The sequence below is a fragment of the Colobus angolensis genome, unplaced genomic scaffold, assembly GCF_000951035.1.
Source record: "Colobus angolensis palliatus isolate OR3802 unplaced genomic scaffold, Cang.pa_1.0 Scaffold11, whole genome shotgun sequence".
NCBI lineage: Eukaryota > Metazoa > Chordata > Mammalia > Primates > Cercopithecidae > Colobus > Colobus angolensis.
This window is the reverse complement of record NW_012112030.1, coordinates 17140445-17161093: the sequence shown is the minus strand read 5'-3', so window position 1 is coordinate 17161093 and position 20649 is coordinate 17140445. Positions and strand designations below refer to the sequence as shown.

Here is a 20649-nt window from a genome sequence, read left to right as displayed (position 1 = left end):
ATTGAACATAGCTATGGGCAGGCACACCAACATTCCATCATTTCTTGATGATTATCATTAGAAGGTCTCTGTCATTTTTGTCAAAATTTCTGCCACTTTTTCTAATTGTCTCAATATCCACCTAGATCATTCTCCCAATGCGCTGGCTTTCCAGTGCCTTGACCTCTTCTCTGGAAATCTTACCTCTTCAACCCATAGTTAGCCCATCAGAACACACTTAAAATTCTCCATTTTGAGCATCACTGTCATCATAACCAGCTCCTAACTTTAAAATTTACTCCCTTTAATACACCTGCTGCAACAATCTTCAGTCCCGTATAGCTCTTCAGGCCCTTCTCTTCCTCTAACTTTTCACAGGCTATGTGTAGTTTCACCTCTTCACTTCCTTTCTCAACGAGATCTCTTATTATAATCACTCTTCTGAATATATTCTGTACTTTTTTTCCCGTTTCATCCTTTATTGTACTAAACAAACAAAAATGCTTTCATCCAACCCTTTGCTTCTTCTGTACCTATATACAAAGAGCTGCATTGCTGGAGGAAATAATTCATGCATGCTGACAGGACTCACTTTAATTTTATAAGCATGAACATTCAAGGGGTCTCCAGGGCAATTCAGCAAGAGTTTACTGGTACATTTTCCCAGTCACTATATTCTTCCAGTCTTCAAGATTGCTAGTTCACATGTCCTGATCTCATTTCACCTCTTTCTTTTCTTCCACCTTACTCACAGCTGATTATCTTGCTTTTTATTTAATGAGAAAATACAAGCAATTAGAAAAGAATTTCAATACTCTTGCACCACTACCGCTACACATTTACTTGCCTTTTACCCACACAACCTTCCCTGCTACTACAGGACAAAAGTGTCTGTCTTTGCTGATATCTCTCTTCATCTTCCTTTTTACTCATTCCACTTCTCTCCTGGGTTAACAACTGTCTTTTCCTCTACCTGACAATTCTCATCAGTATGCAAGCATGCTATTATACCTAGAGTTAGGCATAAACAGAACTTTTGATGCCACAACCCTACCAGCTACCACACCATTTCTCTGCTTCTTTTTATAACACTTTTCCTGAAAAGGATTTTCCACACTGGCTGTACTTCCCCTTCTTGCATTTTCTATTGATTCCTTACTAAACAGTCTTTTATTCCCACCTCTCATCTTCACGAATTACTTTTGTTTGGGTTAAGTAACCAGCACATAATGACACCCAATGGTCACTTTCTAGCCCCTAACTCCTATGAGCTCTCAGCAACCCTTGAAGCAATTCCTACTACTTCCTTTTTGATACATGGTTAATTAGGCTTTGGGGACACTCCCCCTTCTTAGTTTTTCCCATAGGATCTCCTTTGTAGTTTTCTTCATTGGTTTCTCCTTCTACTATTGATTTTTTTTTTTTTTTTGAGACGGAGTCTTGCTCTGTCGCCCGGGCTGGAGTTCAGTGGCCGGATCTCAGCTCACTGCAAGCTCCGCCTCCCGGGTTTACGCCATTCTCCTGCCTCAGCCTCCGGAGTAGCTGGGACTAGAGGCGCCCGCCACCTCGCCCGGCTAGTTTTTTGTATTTTTAGTAGAGACGGGGTTTCACCGTGTTAGCCAGGATGGTCTCGATCTCCTGACCTCGTGATCAGCCCGTCTCGGCCTCCCAAAGTGCTGGGATTACAGGCTTGAGCCACCGCGCCCGGCCTTCTACTATTGATTTATAAACTTAGAGTCCTTGGTCCTAGGATCTTGTTTCTGTCTGTACTCAGTCCCTAGAAGATCTCATTAATTCCATGGATTTAAATACCATCTGAATGTTGCATGTTTGTGGCTTCAAACTTTCTCCTGAATGTTGGATTACCTATGTGGCATTGTTGCTAGATACCTAGAAGGCAGCTCAAATTTTTGGAGATAGAACACATTCTCACTTCTCCACTTCCTGCAACCTAATCTTCCTTAGTGTTTCCCATTTTGTTCAATAGTGCCACCATCCTTGCAGAATGTAGCCAGAACCCTGGGATCATCCTTAAATTCTCTTTGTCAAAGGCTACATTCAATCTATCAACAAACCTTATTGGCTTTGCATTAAAAAACAAAACAAAATGAAGACTGGAACTCAAATCACTTTCCATTCTAACATTGCATCTTCATTCAAGCCCTCATATTGTGAAAGACAGTCAAAGCCTCTGTTTTTTCTGATTTCATTGTCTTCCCAAAACATACTTCATGCACAGAGTGATCTAGTTAGGTAAGTCAGCTGTGCAATGCTAATGCGTAAACTCCCTGGGGCTTCCCAAAACATTCAGAATAAACTCCACTCTTATTGGTGACCTTTCCTGTGACCCACATGATCTGGACCATGCTAGCTCTCTCACTGCACTTTTTCTCTCTCCTCTTCACACTTTTTTCTGACCTTGTATTATATATGTTGAGTATGCTCTACACTAGGGCCTTTGTCTTTGCTCTACCTTACCTAGATTGTTCTTCCCTGTCCTTATTTAGCATGGTTTGTACCTTTACTCTTCATGTCTTCATCAAAGGACTTCCAATGTACAATATCTGAACTAGTGTCTCTTACCTATCCCACTTTCTGTATTTTCTTACTCTAATTTATTTTTCTTTCTAGTGCTTCATAATTACCCTATTTTACATATTTCCTTGCTTATTTGTTTGCTGGTTCTCCTACACCCATCCACTCCCCTATTCCCCATCCCCACTGGAAGCTAGTAAAGTTCTATCACCTTATTTTCACAGGGGCATCCTCAGTACATAGAACTGTACTTGACACATATGGATACATAATAAGGGAATGTCCTCTCTCCTACTTAGTCTTGTTTTAACAATGACTTATGATGTAAGCATTATAAAATCATTAGTAGGCTGAAGTTTGTATTTTTGTTCTACAGTCAGCTTTGTAAATATTCTTTCAATAAAATCAAAGGCTGCTGAGATACTAATAATCAATAATGTTTTGAGAAGTGATAACATTGATTTAATCACATTCTTAACAAAATAAAACTATTATAAATAATGAAAGTGATTTTTTCTTACCTTTTTTCTTTTTTTTCTTTGTTATCTTTTTTTCTTGCCAATATATTTTAGTTTTTTACCTTTTAAGTTCAGAGGTATATGTGAAAGTTTGTTATATAGGTAAATTTATGTCATTGGGGTTTTTGTTGTACAGATTATTTCATCACCCAGATATTAAGCCCAGTACCCACTGGTTATTTTTCCTGATCTTCTCCCTCCTCTCAGCCTCCACCCTCTAATAGGCCCCAATGTCTTTTGTCTCCTTCTTATGTGTCTATGTGTTCTCATAATTTAGCTCCTGCTTATAAGTGAGAACATGCAGTATTTGGTTTGTTGTTCCTGCATTAATTTGCTAAGGACAATGACCTCCAGCTCCATCCATTTTCCTGTAAAGGACATGATCTCATTCTTTTTTAAAGCTGAATAGTATTCCATGGCATATAAGTACCACATTTTCTTTACCTACTCTACCACTGATGGACACTTAGGTTGATTCCATGTCTTTGCTGTTGTGAATAGTGCTGCAACGAAGATACACAAACATGTTGTTTTTTTTAAACCCTTTTGGTCTCATAAAGTAGTATAAATTAAGATCTTAAAACCTATTGGCATGCAAATTAGTAAGGAGTTTGAGGTGATTTTCTGTAAGTTAATAAATCTGTAATTTGGCAAATATAAAAGGTTCTCCTTTTGAGTAGACAATATTTTATATTAAGGTGGAGTTATATCTGTAGAATAAATTAGTAGGATTAATTCGACAAGATCTGGGGGCAGGGTTAAATTTAAACAACTGTAAACTCAGTTTACAAGTCTATATTCATTTTAACAAAAGTTAAAAACACATTTGGTTTTTTCCCCTATGATGTCATGCTGTTAGCTGACAGTGAACGTGTGATCAACTATGTTGGCTTTAAAAATAATAATTACATGTTAACCCAGGTCAACATACTTATTCATGCAAATTTTTAAGATATACATGCACGTTTTTACATGTTTCTAGTTTTTAGGTGATTCAATGATCAACTTGATCAGTAGGGTATGCATTCCTCCCCAACTCTCCATTCTTATCTTGTGCTACACCCTTCTCACTCGGTATGTTTCTGTTAACTAGCTTCTTTTTATTTCTCAAATACACCAGCTCTTTCCTGCCTAGACCCTCTCTCTGAAATCACTTTATTTGGCTAACTTTTCTTTAGACCTTTAGATTGAATGTCACTTCTTTAGAGATGTACTCTCTGAGTCCTCTCCTTCACAACCCCTCACCTCATTCCCAAACTAGATTTTCCTTTAAGAATAAATAGATTTTTTTCTTCATGAGGACTGAGAACAATTTGTAATTCTGGGTTTGATTTAAAGCATATTTGTTATATGTCAGTCTTTCCTGTCATTTTCTAAGCTGTATGATAAGTAACTAATTCATTTTATTCAATGAGAAATTCTTCTTCATTAAGCATGATATCTTATCTAAATATATATCTAATGAGTAAAGAAAGGCATGAATTATTTTTTTGTATTTTTCTTTAGTCTGTAAGCGTATTATGGGAGACTAGGTCAAAAGCCATGCTGTACATGGATTGAAAGTTTTGGAATTTCATTATAGACTGAAGATTACAGTCACAGTTCCCGAATATTTTCTTCCAATGAGATCAATAGATGATTTATCATATCTAGCTTATTAGGATTCAAAGTAACTCAAAATTAAATGTTCTCTTAGAATCATACAGATATTCTTCTACAGTTGAGGCAATTGTCAGTCTGTCTCTTAAGGTTCTTACTAAGGGAAGAAAATAGGGAATCTAGAAGCAAAATTATTAATTATGGCATTGAAGGATCACAGTAATAGTAAGAAAATTCATTCTCAGAAAATTAAAATGTGACAAAATATAAATTTGAGTTCTCAATTTATTGTGGAAGAATATGTATATCATTAAGTATGTTTATAGTCTGTTATATATGAAAATGTGTTAAAAAGACATACTTACCTGACAGCATAATATGTGAGGGGCCTCCAATTGAAAAGGAAAAGTAACTCAAGGCTTGCATTGCAATATAAATGTCAAATTTCCCTGCACAAGCATCACCTCTTGGGCATTCACCCAAAGAGACTGAGTAATTTCTGCTTTGGAGATCAAGTACTTCCACACAAGTACACTTATAAAACATCTAAAACAATAGTTTGGGAATTATTACACTTGAGTGCTAATTCGAAATGCATTTTCATGCCCAATGGGGCTATAAATATATCCCATTGTATTTAAAGAATTCACATTCATTAAAACTAAAGTATTTAGTTAAAAATTCTAAAAATAGAGTTAATAGATGAAGAGTAAAATATTTTCCTAGATTCCTTTCTATACAAGAAATTTTAATTCGTTAAGATTTAATTCACCCTTTATTTTAAAATTACAAATTGAAGAAATTAGTATCTGAAACTCTGTATTTACTTTTTTCATTAATATGAATTGTTTTAAATTCATATTAATGAAAAATTAATAATAATTCAATAGGGTATCTGTTGAAAGAAATTTCTAAGAAGCAAAGCATTCAAGATGTGGCCTGGCTATTTCTAATAGCCTATAAATAGATATGGGAGCAAATAAATAATTTGAAGTTGGAACTTATATTTAAAAGGAAAACAGAGTGTAAAAGTTTGGAAAATGTGAAAAACTAGCAGCCTAGCCATGTGGTAAAGATAAAAAAAAGGTTTTTGCAGGGATAGAAATGCAAGCATGTTGCAAACACTTATTAGAGATATTAGCATGACTAAAGGAGAGTCAAGTGCTAATATCCAAGACAATGGATAAAGGCCCTAAAGTCATTTCTGAGATCCTCTAGGCAGCCTCTCCCTAGAGACCTAAGAGAAAAGAAAGCAGTTTCCTGAACTAGGCCCATGGCCTTGTTTTCATGAGGAGCCTTGAGGGACTGATTCTGTGTCCTGGCTGCTCTGGTTCCAGCCTCAGCTCAAAGGGACTCAGGTAGAGCTTGGGTCACAGGTCCTGAGGGTGCAAGCCATAGATTTGTCAGTTTCCACTTGCTGTTAAGTCTGCAGATGCTCAGAATGCAAGCTTGAAGAAGGCCTGGGTAGCTTCCATCTAGATTTCAAAGGATGTATGGAAAAGCCTGCGTGCCCAGGTAAAAGCCTCCACAGGGGTTAAACCCCTACAAACAAGCTCTACTAGGGAACGCTAGTGGTGTTAAAGTGCCCACATACAGTCCACCTGGGCACTTTGAGGAGCTGTGGAAAACGGGCTGTTGCTCTCCAGACCCGAGAATGGTACAGCCAACAGAAGCTTGTGGCCTTAGTGTGGAACAGATTGAAGCACACAACTCCACCCATCAGAGCGGCCACAAGAGATGCCCCCTGCAAAGCCACAGAAATGAGACTGCCTGAGGCCTTGGGACTTAGCCTTTTGCACAAGTGTGCCCTATATGCAGAACATCAAGTCAAAGGAGTTTATTTTGGAGCTTTAAGATTTAATGACTGCCCTGTTGAGTTCCAGACATGTGTGAGGCCTATCGCCCCTTTCTTTCGCTTTATTTCTCCTTTTTGGAAAGGAAATGAATAACCCAATGCCTGTACTACGATTGTATTTTAGGAGTAACTAAATTAGTTTTGATTTCACAAGCTCATAGTGAGGCACTAAGTGGCTAAGTTGGCTGGACTTCCTGGGTCAATAGGGACTTCCCTAAGGGGATTTTCCCCTAACCCAAAATGAGTCATAGCAGCAAGCTAAGGGATTGAAACTTCAACCAATCATATAGGGAATTTAAGCTCTAGCTGCAGCCTGATGTTTTTAACCAATCAAGCCCGCCAACCCACAAGTGGAGAGAAAATAAGCTAATTCTATAGGACAGAGAAAGGAAAACAGGAGAGGTCATAAGGGGATATAAGTATAAGACACCCAAGCCAGAAACAGCAACCCTTCTGGGTCCCCTTCCACTACATGGAAGCTGTACTTTCACTTTTGCTTTAATAAATCTTGCCGCCACACACTCTAGGTCTGTGCGTTTCTCTAATCGAGCTATAACACTCGCCACTGCAGTCCATGGCTTCATTCCTTGAAGCCCGTGAGACCATGAACCCTTCGATCAAGAAAAACCTTCGATCGGGAGACTTCTTGTCTCAATAGTTGAAGGAACTCGTCTCCAGAAGAGACTTTGGATTTTGGATCAGATTTCGATTTAGTTGATGCTGGAACTATTGAGAAAGGGTGATTATATTTTGCAATGTGAAAAGAATATGATGTTTTTGGGGTGCAGGGACAGAATGGCATAGTTTGGATGTTTGTCCCCTCCAAATCTCATGTTAATATGTTAAGAGAGGCGAAAGCAAAAAACCCAGCCAGGCAGCCAATTAGGCTGGGTCCTCGGTTGAATTCGGTTGAAGGTTGAATTCCTTTCAAACAAAAGAACAGCCTGCAGCCACAAATAAGGGAACTTGCACAGAGGGGCTTGCCTAAGACATGCCCACAGCCACACAAATAAGAAAGGCTACACAGGTGACGGGCCCAGACATGTCCGCAATGGAAAATTACATCCCCTGACACATGCCAAGTAAGGGGAACAAAGTAATATGGAGCAACTCAAGCTAAGGGCCCACATGCACACTAAGAGGATGGGGTGGAGCCACCGGAAAGTTGTGCCTTTGCGAATAAGATGCCCACCCCTTATTTTTTTATTTTTTTATAAAAGCTTTTGCATTCAACTGTAAAAACGGCAACACTCTTCCAGGCCCCCTCTTCACAGCAGAGAGCTTTCTACTTTAGCTTATTAAGCTTCCACTCCAACATCACCCTTGGTGTCTGCACTCCTTAACTTTGCTGGTGCTGAGACAAAGAACTCCTGGTACTACCTTAGGCAACAAGAGACTGCTACATTGTGGTGCATTGGCGAGACTGTATCAGTGCGATTTTCAGTGTTGCAGGTGGGGATTGGTTGGAGATGAATAGATCATGGAATTTGATCCCTCATAAATAGACTAGCACCATCACTTAGTAATCAGTCAATTCTCACACAGTTAATTTACATCAGATCTGGTTGCTTAAAAGTTTGGGATTTCCCCCTCTTCTCTCCCTTTTGCACCTGTTGTCACCATGTGACATGCAGGCTTCTTCTATCACCTTCCGCCATGATTGTAAGCTTCCTGAGGCCTCACTAGAAGCAGATGCCACTATCATGCTTTCTGTAAAGTCTGCAGAACCATGACCTGATTAAACCTCTTTTCTTCATAAATTACTTAGTGTCAGATATTTATTCATAGAAAAGCAATTACACTAATACTTGAAGTATGTTACTTCAATGAATAATTTCAACTGTAATGGGAATGGGAAGATGCAAGCTCTATTCCGTCAGTCTGTTTTGTGCTTGTGGCTCTCTCACTTCCACTCACAGAGTCATTTTTGTCCATTTTTTCAAGAGGAATTTTGGACATTCTTTTCAAGGAGTTGAGTCTGGTGTAAATATTCTCAGGACCAGGCAAAATTTGAGATTATTTCCTTCTTAGGATTATTTAGACACTTCTAATCACAAAGAGATTGTGTTGTTTTTAATTATTTTATTTGTGGTTACATAGTAGATATGTATATTAATGGGGTATATGAAATATTTTGATACAGGCATGCAATGTAAAATAAGCACATCATGGAAGATTATTAAAATAATCTTGAAAAAATTCTTAAACAAATGGTAAACTATGGGATACAGGAAAAGCAGTACTAACAGGGAAGTTCATAGCTGCAAGTGCCTACACCACAGGTGTTTTATGGTTGTTCTGTGGTCTTTTCGTCCTTCTTTCTTTCTTCCTATCTTCCTCAAGTGCAGGTGATTTTCTCTGGTGATATAATTTATTTTTTGCTTTTTATTTTTTGTGCATCCATTGTATGTTTTGTTGGTTTGGGGTTACCATGAGGCTTGTATGTACTATCTTATAACTCATTATTTTTAACCTAATAACAATTTAACACTACTTACATGAACAAACAAGCAAAAATCAAAGTAATAAAAACTCTACGCCTTAACTTTATCTCCATGCTTTTTTACTTTTTCTTCTTTCTATTTATAGCTTACCGTACCATGTCCTGAAAAGTTGTTGAAGTTACATTTTTGATTGGTTCATCATTTAGTGTTTCTACTTAGAATAATAGATCACATACCACAGTTATGGTGCTATGACATTATGCTATGCTGCATACTTACTATTAGCAGTGAGTTTTGTACCTTTAGGTGATTATTTATTGTTCAATAATGTTCTTTTCTTTCCATTTGAAGCACTTCCTTTAGCATGTCTTATAGGATGGGTCTGGTATTGATGACATTCCTTAGCTTTGTTTGTCTCGCTAAGTCTCCATTTCTTCTTCATGTTTGAAAGGTGTTTTTCCTGGATATACTATTCTAGGGTAAAAGTGGTTTTTTTTTTTTTTTTTTTTCCCTTCAGCACTTTAAATATATTAAGCCATGCGTGCCTGTAAGGTTTCCAGTACAAACTCCGCTGCCAGAATTTCTGAGTGCCACTCTATCTTAATTACCTTGCTGCTTTGAGGATCATTTTTTTATCTTTGACCTTTGAGAGTCTGATTATTAAATGCTTTGAGGTAGTCTTCTTTGGATTACATCTGCTTGGTGTTCTACAACCTTCTTGTACTTGGATATATCTTTCTCTAAGTTTGATAAGTTATCTGGTATTATTCCTTTGAATACACTTTCTACCCCATCTCTTTCTCTACCTCCTCTTTAGGGCCCATAACAGATATGCTTTTCTGGGTCTATTTTCCATGTTCTGTAGGCTTGTTTTATTGTTTTACGTTCTTTTTTTTTCATCTCCTCTGTGTATTTTCAAATAACCTGTCTTCAAGTTCACTAATTCTTTGTTTTGCTTGATAAATTCTGCTATTAAAGGATTCTTATTCATTCTTCAGTATACCAATTGTATTTCTCAGCTACAGAATTTCTACTTCATTATTTTCAATTATTTCAATGTCCTTGTTAAATTTATCTGATAAAATTATGAATTCCTTCTTTGTATTATCTTGAATTTCTGTGAGTTTCCTCAAAACAGCTATTTTGAATTCTCTGTCTGAAAGCTCACATATCTCTCTCCAGGAATGGTTCCTGGTACCTTATTTAGTTCACTTGGTGAGGTCATGTTTTCCTGGATGGTGTTGATACTAGTAGATATTTGTCAGTCTGGGCATTGAAAAGCAAAGTATTTATTGTAGTCTTGGCTGCTTGGGCTTATTTGCAGCTATCCTTCTTGGGAAGGGTTTCCAGGCATTTAAAAGAACTTGATTATTGTGATATAAGCTGTGTCTGCTTTAGGGAGGACCCCAAGCCCGGTAATGCTGAGGTTTTTACAGACTCGTAAAGGTACCACCTTAATGGTCTTGGACAACATCCAGGAGAATTGTCTGGATTTCCAGGCAGAGATTCTTGTTCTATTGGTTATTTTCTCGCAAACATACAGTCTCCTTCTCTGTTCTGAACCAACTAAATCTAGGTTTGGAGTGGCATGAGCAGCTCTGTGGCCTCCAGAACTATGATAACACTGGGTTACACCTGAAGCCAGCATATTTCTGAGTCTTGCCCAAGGTCTGCTATAATTACTCCCTGTCTACTGCCCATGTTTGCCCATGGGGCTCTACAATCAGCAGGCAGCAAAGCCAGCAAGGCTTGTGTCCTTCCTTTCAGGGTGGTGAGGTCCCCTAGGCCCCAGAGGTGCCATCCAGGAGTCAGAGACTAGAGCCAAAACTCGTAAAGGCTACCTGGTGTTCTATCATATAGTGGCTGAGGTGTCACTCAAACCACAAGACAGTCTTTCCCACTCTTCCCTCACATTTCCAAATACAGGGGAGCCTCAACCCATAGCCACAACCACTTCAGGCCCACAGGGAGTACTGCCAGACTACTGCCAATGTTTCCTTAAGGCCCAAGGGCACTTTAATCAGCCTCTATTGAATTCTGCCTGACCTGGGATTCAACTTGCAGGACAGTGGGCTCCTCTCTGGCCAAGGGCAGGTTCAGAAATGCTATCCAAGAGTCAAGTCCTGGAACCAGAGACCTCAAGAGTCTGCTTAGTGTGTTAACCCCTGTGATCTCTCTGGTATCTGAAGCCAGCAAGACTTGGAGACTCACCCAAGGCTCTCAGTGTAGTACCTGGGTATCAACATTATTGTTTATTGTTGATTAATGAGACATACCAGTCTGATGATTGATTTTTAATTTTTACCAAAGCGATTTATGCACAAAGTTGTAAAAATGAGATTACATCAAAAATCTCATATTGAAAATGAGTTTTTCTCTGCTTGTTATTACTGCTTTCTGGAGGCAAGCATTTACAACTCTTTTTAGCTATTTCTTCTGTTTGCCTCCATATTTCTAATACTTTTAAGTACAGATTGATCCTGTGATCCTGCTAGTTTTTATTCCTGAAACACTTCATTTTATTCAACTTCACTTTATTGCACTTCACATATTTTGGTGTTTTTGGTTTTTTTCAAATTGAAAGTTTGTGGCAATCCTGCATCAAACAAGTCTATTGACATCAGTTTTTCAAAAATACGTGCTCACTTTAAGTCTCTGTGTCACATTTTGCTAATTCTCACAATATTTCAGACGTCTTCATTGTTATTGTATCTGTGATACTGACCTGTGGTTAGTGATCTTTGATGTTACTATTGTAATTGATTTGACTTGCCACTCTCCATGCGCATATAATATGTGAAACGTAATCAATAAAATTGTGTGTGTTCTGAATGCTCCGCCAACCAGCTATTGTTACATCTCTCTCCTTGGGCCTTCCTATGTCTGAGACAGAACAACATAGAAATTAAGACAATTAATAACCTTACAATGACCTCTAGGTGTTTGAGTAAAAGAAAGAGTCACACATCTCTCATTTTAATTCAAATTTAAGAAATGATTAAGTTTAGTGAGGAAGGCATATCAAGAGCCAGGGTAAGTCAAAACTAAGCATCTTGCATTCAATAGTTAACCAAGTTGTGAATGCAAAAAGAAAGTACTTGAAGATAATTGAGAGTCCTATTTCAGTGAACACACAAATAATAACAAAGTGAAACACACTTATTGCTAATATGGAGAAAACTTCAGTAGCCTGGTTAGAAGATCAAAGCAGCCACAATGTTCCCTTAGGCCAAGTCTAATCTAGAGTAAGGTCCTACCTCTCTGTCATTCTATGATAACTAAGAGAGGTGGGAAAGCTGCAAAAGAAAAAATGCTGTAGAATTTAGTTCATGGGGTTTAAAAAAAGAAGCTGGTTTCATTACCTAAGTGCAAAGTGAAGAAGCAAGTGCTGATGTAGAAGGTGCAGCAAATGATCCAGGAAATCTAGCTAAGGTGAGAGTGGCTACATTAGTCAAAGTCAAGTTTTCCTAATCCATTAAATCCAATAGAAACTTAACACATAATGTAATATGTTGTTTGACAATCACAGCTTGCAAATATTGGAATGTCTTTATTTCTTCATTAATATTTAAATGTATTCTAAATTTACTTGACCAAAATAATTATACATTAAGAAAGTCTGTGAAATATATAATTTTATGTGAGTAACAGATATTATTGTAGCATGCATCCAGGTTGGACTTCAGGCCTCAGTATTACAGTTCAAACTGCACATTTGTTTGTTTAATAAAAAATAGACATTAGGCATTTCTCTTTACTTAGGATATTAATCTACCTCCTTCTTTTTAACCTCTACCTGTATTCTACTCATTTGTTTTATTAAGAATTACAATTACTTAAACAAGCATTTTTTCTTTTATTACACAATAACCATGCCTCTTACTTTAAATTTGAATGGATCTTATAGTCTAGCCTTAACCACAAATACATAGCTATAACATAACAATGAGTACTCTCATTTTTTCTACATATAGTTTGTTTTATTATAAATTCATAGGCTTATTAATACTTTCACCATAAAAGATGTGGAAATTCTCAGTGAAAGGACCAGGAACTCCTCAAAAATAACATCTTACTGAATCAATGCAATGCTGTTTGGAAACACAGAAGCAGAAGTGGCTTTTTTTTCTCCCCTTAATAATGTGTTTCACTATCTGCCCCAGCAGAAGGAACAACATGTTTATTGTTATTTAAGGATTCTAAGTTTGCTTCATCCATGACACTTCCATTTTCTGATGCATTGATATCTTTCTCTTGAAATTTTTTCTTCATGGCATAAATTAATATAATATATAAAACAAGTGATGAGACTCTTAACACTGAAGATAAGCCCAAGTAGACCTTTCTGTGGAAACAGACAAAATAGAACAATAAATCATTTTAAATTGTGTATAATAACTTACAACATTTCCTTCAGTATCCGGATCCTAAAGAAAAAAATAAAATTAGAGATAAAATATTAAGACAATAATTCTAATAATTATTTGTATTGGGGCATAATGATAGATATTTTATTATTGTAATAGGGTTATGAAGCCATAGAAACTATGCTCCAGTTGCCTCTGGCCTTCTTCATGGCAGGAGAAAAATATACAACCCAAGCCCTCTTAAGCTATCCCACCCCACCTACAGCTGGGAGGAGAAACTGAGAAGTACGTTTGAAATTTATAATCCAGAGGTTACTGGATTATAACTAAAATAGTTAAATCTAAATATAGGCCTGTAGAATGCTATCCCTTCTCCAGCACCTCACGCCCTATTAATAAAGGCTTATCAAAGCAGTTCCTTTTACCCAATGCATTATGCTTAACTGTAATGAAAAAAATTGCCAGTCATACCAAAAGTGAAAAAAATCTTAGATTGAAAAGAGTAAATAAGCTTAAAACCAGATCTAGATATGTTAGGGATGTGGAAATTTTCAAAATGGAATTTAAAACAACTATGATTAATATGTTAAGGGTTCTAATCAATAAAGTAGACAGCATTCAAGAACAGATGGGCAATGTAAGTATAAAAATAAAAATTTTAAGACTCCAAGAAAAATGCTAAAAATAAAAAATTTTGTAGCAGAAATAAAGAATGCCTTTGATGGGTTTATTGTTAGGTAGAACACAGCTGATGAAGACTCTCTAATTTGAAGATATATCTATGAAAACCTCCAAAACTGAAAAGCAAAGAGAAACAAGACTAAAAAGTAAGCCAACTGATATTATATAAAAATTTTGAGCCAATTATATAAGTGGGTGTATGGAAAAGTTAGAAGGAAAACAAAGAGAAAAGGAGCAAAATAAATATTTTTAAAAAATAATTACTGGCCAGGTGCAGTGGCTCACACCTGTAATCCCTGCACTTTGGGAGGCTGAGGTGGGAGGATCACTAGGTCAGGAGGTAGAGACCAGCGTGACCAACATGGTGAAACCCCGTCTATACTGAAAATACAAGAACTAGCCAGGTGTGGTGGTGGGTGCCTGTTATCCCACCTACTCGGGAGGCTGAGGCAGGAGAATCACTTGAACTCGGGAGGCAGGGGTTGCAGTGAGCCAAGATCATGCCATTGCACTCCAGCCTGGGCATCAGAGTGAGACTCCATCTCAAAAAAAAAAGAAAATGTTACTAAGAATTTCTCTTAAATTAATGTCAGACACTAATCACAGATTTGGGAACCTTAGAAAATGCTAAGAATTTATCCTTTGAGTTACAAACAATTCAACTACACTTCCTAAGTTATTTAAAAATATACAAATAAGTTATTATTGATCAGAAAAACTACATGTAGGTGTGTTATTTTCAAATTACAGAAAGTCAGAGATAAAGAAACTTTATCCTGAAACTAACCAGAAAGAAAAACAAATTTTATCTATAGGGGAGAAAATATGTCAGGCTTCTCTTCAGAAACCATGCAAGCAAGAAGAGAGTGGAGTGAAATATTTAAAGTCTTAAGAGAAAAAAATCACCAACTTAAAATTCTGTACTCTGTGAAATTCTTTTAAAAGTAAAGTAGAAATAAAGACATTCTCAAACAACAGTTGAAGAAATGCTTTTCCAGTACATCTTCCTTGTAAGAAATGCTAAGAGAAGCTTTTTAGAGAGAAACTTGACATACACAAAGAAAGGTAAAATAAAAATTTATAATTATACAGTCATATAAAATCAGAGTCATATAGACTATTCAGTTGACCACAACAGAAGAAAAAAGAATAGAAGACAAAAATAGGTCAAAGAACAAGTATAACTAATAGAAAATAGTAAAATTATGATCAACATTAGTCTAACAACATCAGTCACTTTTAAAGTCAATGATCTAAATCCACCAATTAAAAGACTGAGTTTGTTAAAGGATTGAAAAGAAGAAAGAAACTATATGTAGTCTCTGAGAAATCTACTTTAAAGATGTATAGTTTAAAAGTAATTAGATGCAGGAAGATATATCATGCTACCACTGATAAAAATAAAAATAGTCAAGTTCTTTTCAAGATGGCTGACCAGGGACATCAAATTACAAATCTCCTCAGAAAGAAGATCAAGGTTACTGGTGAATAAGGAAGTTCCAAATGAAAAGCTGAGGAAAGAGCCAGGAACTGTTAAAGTGCCCATAAGAAGAAGCTGTGGTGCAGTAAAGAAAAGCAGTAAAAGTCTGGCAATAATCAACCCCCAGAGAACCCTGTGAAAACATAGCTAAAAGTGCTTCTCTGCTCCCCTCACATGTCTGATAATCTGCTGACCACCAAATTGTTGGGAATTTCCTCTGCCCTCTTGACCCAGGGTAATGCTATTGGTAGCAATTTGGGATCTCCCCAGGTACAGACAACTGGGTGGCCAGCCTGCACAGGTATGGCTGCACCACCTTCCTATCTAAAGGAAGGAGGTGCCACACTGTTTGTGCATCTGTGGTATGCCACTGCCCTGCCTGAGGATTCTCCATCTTTGAGTCACCACACCACCAAATTCCTGGCAAACATATCCAACAAACTTCTCTGACTTTGGCAGGCACAGGGGTCAGTGGACTTTGGGGAAACAGCAGGACCTCTGGAGATCTAACTCTCAGTGTGTTCTTCCCCTAAGAGAGTGGGGACTGTAGCCCACTATAGCTTTCCTTGGGACAAAGAGAACATGGGTACAGCAACCATTACTAAAGGAGGCAGTATCAACACTCAGGAATGAATCTGGGTAGACGGTAATTTCCCACCCTCTCCACTGTACACTGTTGTGGATACAGCAGTGGTTCTTCCTGCTGAGGACTGGCATGTGTGCACTCAGATAAAGCATCTTTTATGTTTTTTGCCGGAGTTGCAGCCCAGATAAAAGTGAACCTGCACTGCTTGGGCTTACATGAAGAGCGGGGTCCAGCTACCCCTCCCTACACATAACAGTAGTATCCTGGTAATGGAGGACAAACCGGTCATGGAGATGCCTGCTCTGGACTTGGGAAAGAGGCTCCACCCTGAATCCATTTTTATGATAGTCACTAGAGGGGCATGCCTGCAGCCTGCAGCTGCACTGTGGCCAGGAAACAGAGGACAAGGACTTTGTGGACTGAAGGTCACGAGCCCTGTAACAGGGGCAGGAGAGTGAGGCAGATTATGTTTCTGCCAGCTGAGAATGAGAAACTGGTGGACCCCCCCGGCCCATTTCCACCAAATTTTACATATCCATACATGATTTCTTTATACCACATCCCATCAGGGCCAGGGAAAGTGCTTCAATTCAGTTTCGGTCTAACTGAGGACAAATTGGCTCTCACTCTTAAGTATCACCTACTGGATTGCAGCCTGAACTGTCCACCAAATTAAAAACGTGCCACCAGAATAGCTTAGAGCTAGCCCCTAAGCTAAAATTCCTGAGACCTCCATACCCTCACCCCATAAGAGATAGTGTGTCAGATAATACATCCAATACATCATAACAACAAGTAACACCTAAGAAAACCACTGCACAGAATCTATCCACAACCAAGGGAACCCTACTAAGCCTTGGCCTTATGAAACCCAGAAATGAGGCCAAACCATCCTGCACAACATACACCACAGTCATATCCTCAAGGGAAGAAATAATAAAAAATTTAAAATGTTCTATTCAAACAACAGAAAATTCAAAACAACAAGTGCCAGCTTTCTCAAATGAGAAGAAATCAGCACAAGAACTCTGGCAGGACAAATAGCCAGAATATCTTGACAACTCCAGAGGGTCACACTAGCTCTCTAGCAATGGACATTAATCATATTGAAAAGTTTGAAATGACAGACAAATAATTCAAAATATAAATTGCAAGAAAACTTAATAAGATCCAAGAGAAAATTGAAAACCAATAAGTGAAACCAGAAAAACAATTTAGGATATGAAAGGTGAGTTAGATATATTAAGAAAAAACCCAATAGAACTTCTGGAATTAAAAAAGTTACCAAAAGAATCCCAAAATACAGTTGGAAACTTTGTCTATAAATTAGACTAAACATAAAAAATAATTAAAGGTATTTGTGATAGTTAATAATGAGTGTCAACTTGATTGGATTGAAGGATGCAAAGTATTGATCCTGGATGTGTCTGTGAGGGTGTTGCCAAAGGAGATTAACAATTGAGTCAGTGGGCTGGGAAAGGCAGAACTACCATTAATCTGAGTGGGCACCATCTAATTAGCTGCCAGCATGGCCAGCATATAAAGCAGGCAGAAAAACATGAAAAGACTAGACTGGTTTAGCCTCCCAGCCTACATCTTTCTCCCATGCTGGGTGCTTCCTGCCCTCAAACATCAAACTCCAAGTTTTTCAGCTTTGGGACTTGAATTGGCTTCCTTGCTCCTCAGCTTATGGATGGCCTATTGTAAAACCTTGTGATCATGTGAGTTAATACTTCTTAATATGCTTCCATGTTATATATATATATGATATATATGAGACATATATATATGATTGTGTGAGTTAACACTCCTTCATATGCTCCTATATATACATAAAATCATATTATATATATTCTGTTAGTTCTCTATATGTAGATTATATATAATATGGCATATAGGATATATATAATCTAGATATATATAATTATATATATAATCTATGTATATCATATTTTATACATATATATATTCTATTAGTTCTATCCCTCTAGATAACCCTGACTAATACAATCTCGAAACTGGTCTTTCAAATTAACACAGTCATGAAAAAAAAAAAAGAAAACAGAAGGTAAAAAAATGAGTGATGCCTTTGAGAAACATGGAGCTATTTAAAGAAACAAGATGTATGAATTATTAGCACTAATGAGAGAAAAGAAAAAGTAAGCAACTTAGAAAACACAGTTGTGGGAATAATTCAGAAATTAAAAAATAGTCTTGCTAGAGAGCTTCACATCCGTATACAAGAAATTCAGAGAACACCTATGAGATACTATACAAAACAACCATTCTAGAGGAATATAGTCATCAGATTGCCTACGTTCAGTATGAAAGAACAAATCTTAAAGGCAGCTAGAGAAAAGGGCCAAATTATTTATGAAGGAAATACCATTAGACTAAAGGTGAACTTCCCAGCTAACACATTGCAAGCTAGAAGAGATTGGGGGCCTATTGTTAGACCTACAAAATAACAACAATAATAATGACAGCCAAGAACCTCATAACCTCCCAAATGAAGATTTGTAAATAAAGTAGAAATAAAGTATTTCCCAGACCAGAAAACGCTAAGGAAATATGTCACCACCAGATCAGTTTTAGAAAAAATGCACAAAAGGATTCAAAACAGGAAAGAAAGACCGATACTTGCTACCATAAAAGCACACATAATTAGAAAGCCTACAGATCCTGTTAAGTAACTACACAATGGCATCTACAAAGCAACTAACAACAGTATGAGAGGTACAAAGTCTCACATATCAATATTAACTTTGAATGTAAATTGCCTAAATGCTTCATATAGGAGACATAGAGTAGCAAAGTGGATTTAAAAAAAAAAAAGACAACCTTCTGCTGCCCTTAAGGAATCCATCTCATGTGTAAGGACACCCATAGACTTAAAGTGAAAGGATGAAGAAAGATTTATCTTTCAAATGGAAAGCAAAAACAAGCTGAAATTCCTCTCTTTGTATCAAATAAAATAGACCTTAAACAACAACAGTTTCAAAAAAACCCAAATGAGTGCATTATATAATGATAAAGCATTTAATTCAACAAGATTTAACTAATCTAAATATATACACACTCAATGCTGAAGCAATCGTATTTATAATCTAAATACTACCAGACCTAAGCAAAGAGATAGAAAGTAATACAATGAGAAATAAGCTTCCACACGAGACTGACAGCACTAGGCAGGCACAACATCAAGGCCAAAAGCTAAAAAAAAATTTCGACTTGAACTAGACTCTTTACCAAGTGGATCTAATAGATTTCTAGATAATACTTCTCCCCAAAATCAGAGAAAATGCATTTTTTTATCTGTTTATAAAACATTCTCTAAAACTAACCACATTCTAAGTCATAAGTCAAGTCACAATACATTTTTTAAAATATCAGAATTATAACAAACATCTTCATGTACCACAGTGGAATAAAAATAGAAATCAATATCAAGAGCAACTCTCAAAACTACACAATTACAAGAAATCTATATAACTTGGCCCTGAATTACTTTTGGGTAAATAACAAAATTAGGGCAGAACACAGTTTTTTTTGTTTTAAACAAATGAAAATCGAGACAAAGTATATTAAAACCTGTAGGATATAGCTTAAACAGCGTAAAGTGGAACGCTTATTGCACTAAATGCTTATGAAATTGTCCCTGCAAAATTATAACTGAGAGAATGAAAGAGATCTGATCTAACCAACTCCATCTTGCTTCTATCCTCCAAGCTGTTCTTGTTCATTTCTGGGTGTAAGCCGAACTAATTCTGGGAGAAATTTAATTTACAGCTTCGAGTTTAAAACCAAGACAGTAACAGTCCTTTCCCAAAACAAACCAGCTTCTTGCCTGGGAAACAGACTACCTTTGTAGGAGTAACAAATTAGCCAAAAGATTAGAAATTACGATTTAGGAGTAATGCATCTGGAGGCTACAAGATTCTGACTCTACCCAAATTGCTCCTGAGGCTAACAGCACTATTGAAAACCTAAGATCAATACTTGATATATTTTGCAGATCCTGAAATTCACAGATGAGCTCACACCACCCAGACTGATAAACTGACTTATCTCAAGCTGTGGCCCCCTCCCAGGAAGTGATTCAGGACAGTATCAACACCCTATGATTTCATCTCTGACCTGACCAATCAGAACTCTTGACTCACTGCCCCCCCACCTACCCACCAAATTATCTTTAAAAACTGCAGTCCTCAAATTCTCAGAGAGAATGATTTGAGTTATAACAAAACTCTGGTGTCCTGCACAGCTGGCTCTGCATGAATTACTGTTTATTGCAATTCCCCTGTTTTGATTAGTAACGTCTTTCTTGAAAAATAAGCTCTGTCTAGGCAGTGGGCGAGGTGAACCCATTAGGTGGTTACACACTTGGGGTTTCATCTGGGACTGCCCTTGTGCCTACCTGCCCGTGGGTCAGTAGCCCTGCTCTGGTGATGGATCCAGAGGCCAACTCAAGCGACTGCCTAGTTCTCTTGGACTGTGGGCTGACTCTGGCAATGTCCTACTGGCAGGGTGCTGCTGACCCAATGCGCATGGATTTAATTGCAATGGAGAAATAGTTCCTGGAAATAGTGTCTGTCTCTAAACTAA

General features: G+C 37.4%; 1 protein-coding gene across 1 annotated transcript in view; it reads right to left on the bottom strand.

Moving 5' to 3' along the window:
- Window positions 1-12460: 12460 nt before the first annotated feature.
- Window positions 12461-20649, bottom strand: part of SLCO1B1 (solute carrier organic anion transporter family, member 1B1) — a 90414-nt gene continuing 82225 nt past the window's right edge. The window contains exon 15 of the mRNA XM_011954965.1: window positions 12461-13275. Coding sequence (XP_011810355.1) covers window positions 13065-13275 — 211 coding nt within the window. The 3' untranslated portion in view covers window positions 12461-13064. The remainder of the gene's footprint in view (window positions 13276-20649) is intronic.